The 11,813-nt window shown below is 44.7% G+C and overlaps 1 protein-coding gene across 1 annotated transcript; it reads right to left on the bottom strand.

Moving 5' to 3' along the window:
- Nucleotides 1-775: 775 nt before the first annotated feature.
- LOC123127782 (uncharacterized) lies at nucleotides 776-10,456 on the bottom strand. The gene is made up of 10 exons (XM_044547625.1): nucleotides 9,100-10,456; nucleotides 6,911-7,390; nucleotides 6,521-6,822; nucleotides 4,812-5,543; nucleotides 4,448-4,726; nucleotides 4,030-4,191; nucleotides 2,999-3,928; nucleotides 2,696-2,911; nucleotides 2,114-2,374; nucleotides 776-1,433 (listed from the first exon to the last, which is right to left on the bottom strand). The coding sequence occupies exons 1-10, from the start codon at nucleotides 10,379-10,381 to the stop codon at nucleotides 1,104-1,106; spliced, it is 4,974 nt and encodes a 1,657-aa protein (XP_044403560.1). The 5' UTR covers nucleotides 10,382-10,456; the 3' UTR covers nucleotides 776-1,103.
- Between the last annotated feature and the right edge of the window lie 1,357 nt (nucleotides 10,457-11,813).

Below are 11,813 nucleotides of genomic sequence, written 5' to 3'. Positions count from 1 at the left end.
CTGTCCCAAAATAAATGTCTCAATTTTATACTAACTTCTGTATAAAACTGTATTAAGGTTAAGACATTTATTTTAGGATGGAGAGAGTATTAGTTAGTGAGGTCAGTTTATTGAGGATCTGCTAGAGCATTCATCCCAATAACTAAAAAAGTGTTATTGTATAGCCCCAATAAGGGCAAGTTCTTTTGCTCGACTCCCATAATTGAATCCCTCCCAACTTCGCCCAGAATCTTCAACTCTTGTTCGTCTGACAATCCCAGCTAGTTAGACCCAAATTGAATCCCTCCCAACTTTGCCCAGAATCTTCAACCCTTGTTCGTCTGACAATCCTAGCTAGTTAGACCCAGCTTCTCCTAGAATCTTCAACCCTCATTCATTTGACAATCCTAACTAGTTAGGCCCCAGCTTCTCTCAGAATTTTCAACCCTCGTCGTTTGACAATTCTAGCTGGTTATAGGGTCTAAATAGGCAGGATTGTCAAAAACAAAATGAGGGTTAAAGATTTTGAGAGAAGTTGGAAAGGGGTCAAAGATTCTGAGAGAATCAAACACAAGAATTAGCCCTAAGTGGTTTGGATGCTCTAAAGTTCCATTCAATTAAGAAGACAAAATCCCCTAAAAAACAGCACCTTTGATCTCTGTTGTATGTATGATTCTCTCAAATCCCAATGCAGCAAAAGGAAAATTCTAGCGCCAATGTGTATCTACCAGGCCCAACACAACAATAGATGTAAACATGAAACACGTACTGATGTTGCACCTTTTTGAAACGAAAATGAAGGGAGACAGGAATCCCAGTGCTTTTCAAAATAATCAAGCAATGGGTGATATCAACCATTTCCATAGCTTCCACTTGCACCTGATAGTTCCATCGGATCTCTTTGTTATTACAGCTTATTCCACATGGAGCCCCTTGACGGGCGCCCATGACATCTCGAGCCGACAGCACTACCACTCCAGAATACAAAGCGAGAAGCCAAACAGAAAGGCAAGAACAAAAAAGGCTGCCACGCCAGATTGCTCGGCAGCTGGTGAATGGGATCTATCAGACCAATGCACAAAATGGACATCTTCGGGCCTTCCGCTTGCAGTTGCATCTCGTGGCTAGGTTTGATTGAACCAGCGGTCCACCGCATTGTTCATGTGCCCGTTTCCATGGGTACCCACGCCATTAGGTGCTATGGAGGACGTGTGGATCAATGAGGAAGGCGGCCCAACAGCCATCGAAGACGAGGGGAACAAGCCAGGGACGCTCAAGAGATGGCTGCTGCCTTTCCTTTGCCTGATTGTATGGATCTGTCTCAAACTCTGCTCGTGGATGTTTGCAAGGGTCTCAAGCTCCTCCAGTGACAAAGCTTCCACGCCGACACCATACAGTGGGGCATGCCGAGCCATCTCTTCTTGAAGTGATGTTTCCAGAGTACGAATATATTGCTGCAATAACAAGATACAATAGTAAATACAACATGCAGTAATGTTTTGATGCAAAATTTCTAATATATAAATAGTGACGATATAGGTGTTCAGTTTGGTGCCCTAAGTTTGCTGCGTTAACTTCGGCACGCCACACTTCCTTAGTTGGTGTTTGGCTCACTAGTTATTACTGCATCTGTCCATATCACATATCAGGGTCCCAACAATTTTGTAAACATGCAAACTACAGGTAAAACTTATCAGAAACGGAAAATAAATAATTTAAAACATTGTAAACTGGCACCCCGGAAAAAGTAGAGCTCCCAATTTGATCTATGCATGGATACAATTCAAAATTCCAAGACGATTACACCTTAAAAATGGCTTTACGTGTTACTTATTCTACCCTTGCCTACTTTGTTTTATGGCAGTATCATAGTAGGGCCACCCAGTTTTATCTATGCATGGTTACAATTTAAATTTAAAGATGATTACTTTCCAACAATGGTTTCACATGTTACTTATTCTATCCTCGTCTACCTTGTTTTTATGACAGTATCATAGGAAAATCAACTCCATTGTGCGTATTTTTTTTCTACCAGAACACTGTAATGATATTTCATAGCTTAGCTCAAAAGTATATCTCTGGAACATTGGAGAATATGAAATTATCTATTTTTGAAACTAGCAAGGTCGCGAACCTGGCAAACTTGCAATTTTGACTCCATTCCATCAATGTAAGCTTCGCAGCGAGAAATTTGATCTTCTTTTTCTTTCTTTTCTCCCTCGGTTTGTCCAACTTTATGTGTCAGCCTCCTTACTTCAGCCTCAAGTGATTTTCTAATCTCTTCGCGAGCCTGTGTTTCAGCTGCATGTCGTTTTAATTCATCATCAAATCGTTTCCTTGAAGCTTCAGCATTCTTCAGCCTCTCTGCCAATGTATTCTTCTCAGTAGTTACTTTCTGCAGCATACAAGATGGATGCAAACCGTAAAACATCAATGTTGTCTTTCTCACTGAAATTTCCAATGGCATCACAAGGCAAATTCTAACAGTTAACAGTAATACCAAAACATACCAACATGACTTGCTTCATATGATCTTGAAATAAGAAACACACCCTTGAAATCTATGAATAAATCTACTAGCATTTTGCCAGTGTGAGTTAATCAACAAGGCATGCATTTTAGGAAAAAGTAGGAAATCTTAGCACTTATGGCACTGCTTAAAGGGTGTGTTTGTAGGAAAAGTATGTATTGTATGGTTTTTGACAGTAACTCTTACCTTTATTTCTTCGCGTTTCCGTGCTTTAAACTGTGATAGTTGTGTCTCTGCTTCACTAACACGATCATGAAGATTCTTCCTATCAGCAGATAGCTTTGCAATTTGCTCGTCTTTCTCTGATCGCACCCATTCCATCTGATTCTCAATCTCCCGCATCTGCCTGGAGAGTTCCTTCTTCTCCCGAATATAACGATCCTTCTCGGCTTTTAGTTCAGACTACAACAATTAAAAAATAAACAAAGTGTTAAGCTGAGAAACAAACAAGAAGGGCAGGTCAACAGCTGAATCACAACAAAGAAATACCCTTAGATGTCCTGTAGTTGCCTCAGACTCAGTTAGTCGTTGGGCTAATGCAGCTTTTTCATTGGTAAATTTAGTTTGCTCCATGTCCATCTCCTCCCTCAAACGAATATTCTCATCCTCAGTAGCACATATTTGGTGCCAAAGATTAGCACGATCGGCCTGAGCAACTTCAGCAGCTTCACGCATCATGTTTAGAACAGGTCTAGCAATTCCAAACTCCTCCTTAACAAGAAATACCAAGACATCCATATCTATGTCAACTTCTCGGCAGTTATCTGAGGTATTTGTTGCCCGGTCAACAAGGCCCTTCAGAAATCTGCATCTATAATGATCCTCGGCATAGATCTTAAACATGATGGCATAAAGCATCCGCACGAAGTCTTGGACCCTCGCTGAGGTAGATAGAGACAATACCTCACCAAGTGCAAGGACTGAAGTGAAATCACCTTCTTGGATGGGCGAGGGTTCAAACTGCCCATCTAATAAAACTTGTTTGCTCTGTAAATCATACACGACAGCCCCAGACTTTGAACTTAACTTGTGAGAATGCCGTCTTTCCAACACCATGGCTACTAACTGCAGCCCAAAGGCCCCTTGCAATAAAGCCCTTTCAAAACCCCGTGCAACTTCCACAAATAATCCAGGTACTGATAACATTTCTATGAGTACAAAAACATCTGATAGATGATTGCTTCCATGTACAGCTTGCTCTTGCCAAGAAGGCATCCCTTCAGCTGAAAGCCCATCTTTACTACAAGTACTAGAAGGCGTGGAGAGACAACTGTTATCAGGTTCAGGCTCAGAATCAATATCCTTCAATAATGCTTCAGCTACATCTGGCCAGTTATGCACCGTTTTAGACAAAAACTCAAGCACACACGGTGGAACATCAGCACCCAAACGTTTTAATCTCCATCGAACAGCTCTAACCTTTGGGGAGGGAAAAAGGTAAGTGCACTTAGTAGTAGTAATATGAAAAGATTATACAAGTATAGAGAAAGTAACAAGAGATTTATCGATGGTAAACATACAGCTTGAGGAATATGCTGGCACTGTGATGCCGCCTTGAGAACATATGAAATGGCTGCTACAAGAGGCTCATCATTTGAATCAGACAACAATTCAAGTGCATGAAAAGATACTCGTTTCCAGACATCAGCATCAAATTCTAACTCGGATAAGGCACCAAAAACCTGCCATGATGGGAAAAAAGAAATCAAAGTAGATATCAGACTCACTTGTGTATATTACTAGCCTGCTATATCATGAATGATGGCTATCTTCACAAATATAGAGACATTAAGGTCACAAATATAGAGACATGAGCGTCATAATATTCAGGCAATTCAGACATCTGTTCACCCAAGAAGTTATGGTTGTTATGTTTCTTTGCAAAAATGAAATTAGGCACCCAAAAAAAGTAAGATTAGTTCAAAGCGTCAAACTTACCGGTAACCTCAGTGATGGCTCAGCATCTGCCTTTTCAAGATGATCTAAAAGGGCACAAGAAGCAAGTGAGTGTTCAGACCCATCAACCAACTTTGGTACAAGGGCGATGAAATCAGGTTGAAGCTTCTTTGGAGCTTTCTCTAGTACAAGTGCAATTTTCTGGACAGACTTAGGCCGCTTTCTTGGTTCAGGGCATCCATGTGGAACAGCACAGTCTAGTGCCTTCAATGAATTAACAATCAGTCCTAACAGTTCCTCTGACTGGTCTGGCCATTTTGTCTGAAAAAAAAAACAGCAGGTTAGCATACTTGGTAAAATAAAATATGAAAATGAGGATGAATATGACAGGACCCTCAAATCATACCCCAGAAGCTTGATCAGAACTTTCATCCCCTGGCAGATCGATGGCAGGTGTCTCTGGAGGACAACTGGACTGTTCTAGAATCTTGACAGGCATCTCATTTGCATTTAGCTCTGCATTTTCTAATCCAAGATTACGCCCAAAATTAACAGTATCAGATTCAGCCGTTTCATACTGATTTCTGCATGCACATTCTGTTTGTTCGCCTTCCACAATGAGCTCTGATGGAGAGCTAGCCCCATTTGAATCAGGAGCAGTTTTAGAGCTTGAGGAGGAGGAGCCATATGATGATCTTTCATCTGAAGGTTGGCAGCACTCAACCATTATATCTAAAAGCAAATCAATTATAGCTTGCTTTAAGACGCTAACACCCATCAACAAATTTATGAGACTTGTGGAGCTTGAATCACACTTTGAGGAATCTTTCTTTCCACCACCCTTGGTGGACACTTTGGCAGGAAGAAGCATGCGCTTCACTTTTGCTGGGTTATCCAGATAAACACGCAGGCCAGTAAGAAATCCAGCAATCGCACTAGCATCCGTCAAAATTTTCTCTCTCAAGGTAACCTGCGGCTGAGTATAGTTGTCTCCATATGTAAGTGAAAATCCAGCTCTTGAGAGGAGGTTCCGGAACATATCTTCCTCATCACCACTCATGTCATCACTGTCTTCAGACTCGATAAGTTCATCAGGATCTGTTGACAACTCATCCTGGTCATCATCTGAGGCAAATACCTGCCAGATAAGTTAATTGGGAATTACTATATACAAACCATAATTCTCACAGATAAATGTTATCCTATCTACCATAACTTCTTTTAGAAGTAAAAAGGAGGCAAACGTCATGTACTCATCATTCACTGATAATTCAGACAGCATATTTCTGAACTGAACCTAAAAATATATAGAGAGAATACCCCATTGCTTGAGTAAAATACTGGATAGAAATGGACATCAAGATGGAAGATGGCCAGATATGACACATACATTGTTATAGACCATAGTTAGGACTTATAAAAGCAAAATCAAGAACATTTTTCATGTTTAGCCTTGTTATCGTCAATGGACTACACACAAAATATCCACTTAAGGTTCTTGGGTTAGTTGATGAAAAGATATGCACGTATGAGAGCTAACTTATCTCTAACAGTAATCTGATCAGTGTTACAATTTATCATGTACAACAAACTGGAGTGCTTGTAAGAAAAACATTTGTCAGCTGTACTGTTAAAGTTGGCATGTACTTGCAGCTAATGAATTACAAGTCTGTAACGATACTTGCTAAATCATAAAGCGCTAGTCTCGAAAGTTCATAAAATTTGCAGAGTAATCTAAGTATTGCATTCCACAGTTTAACAGTACCTTGAAGTACTCAAATTGCAGATTCGCCAGGCTTAAAATTAATCAGTGATTGGTATGACCAGTTTATTAAATGCTAAATATTGCAATCAAGATCTAATTAGAAGTGGCCTACATCCTGGTCAAATAAGAGTACCCTAGGACTTCTCATTCTTAATTATTTCTCCTTGTGTACCTTCATACACGATATAACATATGCTGCACAACTACATTCAAGCTGAACTTTTGGTTATTACAACTACAGCCTTTTTGCATGCCCTGCCACACCAAAGCAGTTTAGAGAACGCCCTAGAACCTAGCAGAAGAAGCACAAATAGACAGGCCCAATGAAAGATTAGCAAACCTAACCGCACCTCGAGATCAGAGAAGTCAAACCATGGACAGCAGTCTATGATTTCACAAACGAAGACAATAGTGTCCCGGACAAGAAAGCCAGCTTCAGGATCCAGAATGTCTGAAACCTTCATAAACTGGAGAACTGAATTGTTCCATGTTTTTGTGCAAATTGAAGATTCTTTGCACACGGTTTTCAAAGAGTTCTTCTGGTTGAGTATAGCCATCTTATAATGTACCCAAAAGTTCTTATCAGGATCAACCCCAGATGACTGATCACTCTCCAGATATATGCACATTGTATCAAATGACTCATATACACCTGCAGGTTGTGTTATGTAAGCACAAAATATGAAAATACAAAAGAAACTATACAGTACAAGACTGAATAGTAAGTAAACTTCGTTTACCTATCCGCAGCTCACAGCCACCAGCCTGAAAATATTTACTGAAAATTTTTCTTGTCTCCATAATCTCCTTAAAGGACAAGAAATTTTCTACCTTCCACGTAAATGACGGATGTTTTGGTAAAGTATCAATCTGATATCCAGAACTTGAACTGCATATTTCAGAATCTTCGTCACTAAGCCCTTGCATAGTTGCAGTTTCCTTCAGAATGAGAACCTCTGCAGAGAACACAACAGTGTCCTGTACAAGAAAACCAGCATCCTGGTCGAAGAGGCTAGTTAATGTCAGAAATTCACGCCAACCCCAATCCTTTGCTGACTTAGAGTAACGATTTTGAGACTCTTTCATGATTGACTTCTCCTCCCCTTTCTGATTGATAACAGACAATCTATGGCTCACAAAGCAGGTCCATTCACTCGTAGTATTTCGGGGATCTGTCACTTCCAGAAACACTGAGAGGTGGCATGGTGGTTGAGACTGCCCTGATTGTAGCAACATTAAGAGAACCAACTGATGAAGTCAGTACGTACATTCTGATAGTGCAGTTACCTAATTTAAAAAGTAACAATACTGATAGCTAACTGAAAGGAAACTAGCAGTGATTTGATTGCAATGAGACCATAAGTTCACAAGGATAAATAAGTAAGGTGCTGAAATATGTGGAAGATAAATTAGATAAATGGCAATTCATTCAGAAGGATAAATAAGTAGGTGACTGAAATATGTGGCATGTAAATAAAAAACGGCAATTCAAAATCTACCTACATATGTATACAGTGTCGTTTAAGAAATTGTGATGCAGAGGCTGAACCAACAAACACTCCAAACTTAACAACAACTCACCGGTAAACCCAGGTTGCACTCAAAATGTCAAATGATTTTATTACTGCTGTTCGATATACTTATAATTCTTTTATGATCAACTCATAGAATAAATGAACTTCATTATGTAGCCTCTAGGCAAGATATATTCATCTCACTCATGATTTAACAGCTGAAGTTAATTCACTGTGGTTGCTACTATTGGGGGGAAGTGCGTAGAACAGTCTGAAATTTTCACAGGTTTACAGAAAGTGGATGGACATCATGCAAGCATGGACCTTGGATGGTCAAGATGAGAAATAATTACTCCCGGCAAGTGGTTGTACCCGCAACCTACTTGTTGGTTGAGGCACCTCAGAGAAAACCATGAAAGAATAAACATGGATGTAGAGCATGCTATAATATGTGGACCAACAAGAGCATGCTATAATATCTGCAGCCTCTTGTTGGTTGACTACCATCCAGAGTTGTAACCGCCTCCTAGGAGGATTGTAACTATTAATCCCCCCTTTTCAATACAATGAAACGCAAGCTCTTTTGCGTTTTCTCGAAAAACAAGGCACGTCAACCAACAAGAGGCTGCAGATGCAAGCACTTGCGCCAAATCTGCTGTGAAAAGAAAAACAAGTGTGGAGGGTCTAAAATGACAACTAATTTAGTACACATTTTGTCTTCTGTGCAGGATACAATGGGCTAAAAAATCGCAGTTGCACAGATCATCCAAAATGTATATCCTTATTTAGATATTTTTATAACATGGAAGTTGATTTTTCGATAGCGATCAGATGGATTTGTTATCAATTTAGTAGTGTTCCATGAGTCATGGCATATTGTTCTGGAAGAGGTAAGGTAACAGGCTAACAGCTATTTAACAAAACAAATATCCAAGCGCATGTTATTCACAAGGTTGGCTGTCAATCAGAGCAAATAGTGATAGACCATATCAAACAGGGATAACTGACACAATAATTGCAAGAAATGAACAAAATGGGGTTGTGCCTCTTTCATAGGCAATGATTCAAATTTCTAAAAAAGGTGATCAAAGCCACACCACTGAATCTATTGAGTGATACAAGCTAGTAGCTATATTATCTAAATAAAATCACAAACATGAATTTTCTGGTGAATTTCCATTTACTGAATGCAAAATTGCAACTCGGAACGGGTCAAAATCTAGTGGATTCTCAATGTTGCAAATGGTTAAGAAACTTCAGCCCATTTAGCAAGTGACAGTTCTGATCAAATCATATAGGCATAAAAATTCTAGGTTTGGTCATCACGTTTTTAGCAGTATATGTCAGCAAACTTCATAGAGTTGATGTTGAAACTACCAGATGAATCTTGAGAAGGCATTTTTCCAAATACTTACCCCGTGGATAAACAATAAGGCGGCAGTCGCGATTCCCGACCTGAAATCGTCTGCTCTTGATGCACAAACCAGTGATCTTCCTCTTCTTGAGCAGCTCCTTCAATCTTGTGAAGTTTTCGATCCTCCACACAAACTTCCCAAAGTGCCCATCCGACTTTCTAGTCCCAGATCGTCCACCCCCAGCACCACTAATGCCCGCCACCGGTGGTAAGCTACGAGTGAATGAGTTAGACTCCTTGATCACATGCACCGAGGCATTAAACACCACAGCCCCATCAAACAGGTAACCCCCATCGGCAGCCAAAAACTCATCCATCTTCAGGTAATCCCCCCATCCAAGGCTGGCACTGTCTGCTCCAAACCGCCCATATGAGTCCCTATGAATGTGGCTCCCCCCAGGCTTCTGATTAAGGATTGAAACACGGAAAAGACACCAGCAACCACGGTCAGCATCAGGCACGCCACTCCCTGCACTAGTTGCCGCCAATGCTGACGCAGATGATGCCGAGGTTGCCTGAACCACGGGCTCCTTGCCCTCGAGGCACACCGATAAATGTTCTGCACCAGATACATTACTCTGGTAGACACTAATCCGGAGTCCACAGTCACTCCCACCAGCAGCGGCGGCAGCAGGGAAGAATGCGGGGCTCATGATCTTTTGTGTGCGGATCATCTCCCGGAACAGGCTGAAGTTGAACACCTTCCAGGTGAAACGGCCGTCGGCCTCGGAGAAGGAGGCGGTCTCCGATAGCACCGAAATGTCGGCAGCAATGACAAGGGAATCGTGGGGCGGCAGGAGGAAGGAGGCGGCGGCGGATGGAGCGAAGTCGCACCAGCCGTGCGAACGTTTCTTAGAGGAGAAACGGTGCCAGGAATCGCGCGCCAGGGACTTGGAGTTATCGGAGGGGTGGACGACGGAGAGGCGGTAGCTGAGGAAGCAATCCCATTTGGAGGATGTGGTGGTGGTGGTGGTGGAGGAGGAGGAGGATGGGGTTTTGGGGTCGAGGACCTGGAGGTAGAGGGATAGGTATCCCGGGAGGGACTGGGTGTCGCCGCGCGGGTAGAGGAGAAGGCGGCAGTCGAAGCCGCCGACCTCGAAGTAGCGGCTGTAGAAGGTGCGGGCGCGGGTGCGGGGGAAGTCCGGGAGGGTCCATCGGCAGGAGGCGGAGGCGTCGCCGCGGCGCTCGACCGAGAAAGTGGCCGAGGCGGGGTCGGAGTGCGATGGCGAGGGATCGTCGGTGGCCGGCGCCGCCGCGGGAGGCGACACAGTGGTGGGCTTCATGGATTGGGGATTTTTCGTTTGTTTTCTCGAGATGTTTTTTTCTGGGGGCGATGGTTTTGGTTTCCTTGGTCTCTCACGAAGGCACGGCCGCAGCGAAGCCGCAGGGGAGGTGAGGAGGAGGAGTGTCCTTCCAGTTGGTTTTCTAGCCTTTTCCATTTCTTATATCGTTTGTCTCCAAAAAAAATACTTATATCATTTTTTATCAAAAAAGATTTCCCCGCTTTGTATTCCAAAGCACCAACACCGATCACAGAGCAAACACTGGGGCGAGCAGCACAACAAGCCAAAGAAAAAGAAGAAGAAACAATGCCAACACCGGCAGCTCGACAAAGCGCGAATGACCCACTACCGTTGCGCCCTCCGAAATCTACCCACCACGATCTTAGGCTCCGATCCACCGCGTACCAAGCAGCACCTCCAGGAAGGAATGTGACGCCGATGACGCTGCTTCCCGGACATGTCCTAGGGTTTCCCCCGGCACGCGGAGGGTAGAGGGGGATGAAGACCATCGACACCCTCAAGGGAGGAATGGTGGCACCCGCAGGCGTCACCGCATCGGAGCCGGAAGACCCGGCAAGGATTTCTCCCAACTCCAAACCCCACCGCCCAACCGGATCGGAGCCAACCGGCCAGCTCGCCGCCCACCAGCATGCGCCACCGCGGTCGCAACGCCACCCACACCGTCTCACTGAGATCACCACCACGAGGCCAAGAGAACGAGGAGAGGAGGCGTTGGTCGACGGGAGCAGCAGCGTCGTAGCCGTGCAGGAGGCTTGTGCCTCCAGCCCCGTCGCGAACGCCGTCCGGACGCAGCAGGAGGGCATACCAGGCCACCCCTGGCCCGGCCAGGCCCGAATCGGGCCCGCTAAGTCCCGTCGGCCACGCTGCAGCAGGGCGGCGCCAGCACCGCCAGACCCCAACGCCCATCGCTGCTCCCCCGCCTCCTGAAAGCCCCGCCACTGACCCGCCCCGCCGTCGGCCCGCCCGAACCCAGATGGGCCCGAAGGGCCCAGATCTGAGCCGAGCGGGCGCCGCCTGGCCGCCCCACCCCGCCGTCCAGCCGATCTCCCGCGCCGCGCCAGGAAGCCCCGCCGCCACGCCGGGCCGCCGCCTCCTAGGGAGCACCCCCGGCGCCCTCCGCCCCGCGTCGGAGAGCAACCGAGAGGGGAATGGCCGGGGGCCGCCGCCGCCAGCGTCGCCCGGGCCAGGCCCGGCGACGACGACGAGGAGGGGGGGTGAGGGAGAGCTGGCGGAGGAGAAACCGGGGTGCGGCCGGTCGCCCGCGGGGGCGACGCGGTCGCGAGAGCCCGTGTCTCTTTCTGGCCAAAGGAATGTGTTCCCACTATGTGTTTCTTACCCTTATATCATTTTTTAACTAGCACACCTCCATTCCCCTCAGGCTGCTCCAAGATCTATGGACTCTTAAATCTCC

The sequence above is a fragment of the Triticum aestivum genome, chromosome 6A (assembly GCF_018294505.1).
Source record: "Triticum aestivum cultivar Chinese Spring chromosome 6A, IWGSC CS RefSeq v2.1, whole genome shotgun sequence".
NCBI classification, from domain to species: domain Eukaryota; kingdom Viridiplantae; phylum Streptophyta; class Magnoliopsida; order Poales; family Poaceae; genus Triticum; species Triticum aestivum.
Note: the sequence above shows the minus strand (reverse complement) of the source record. Positions and strands in the feature narration are given on the sequence as shown.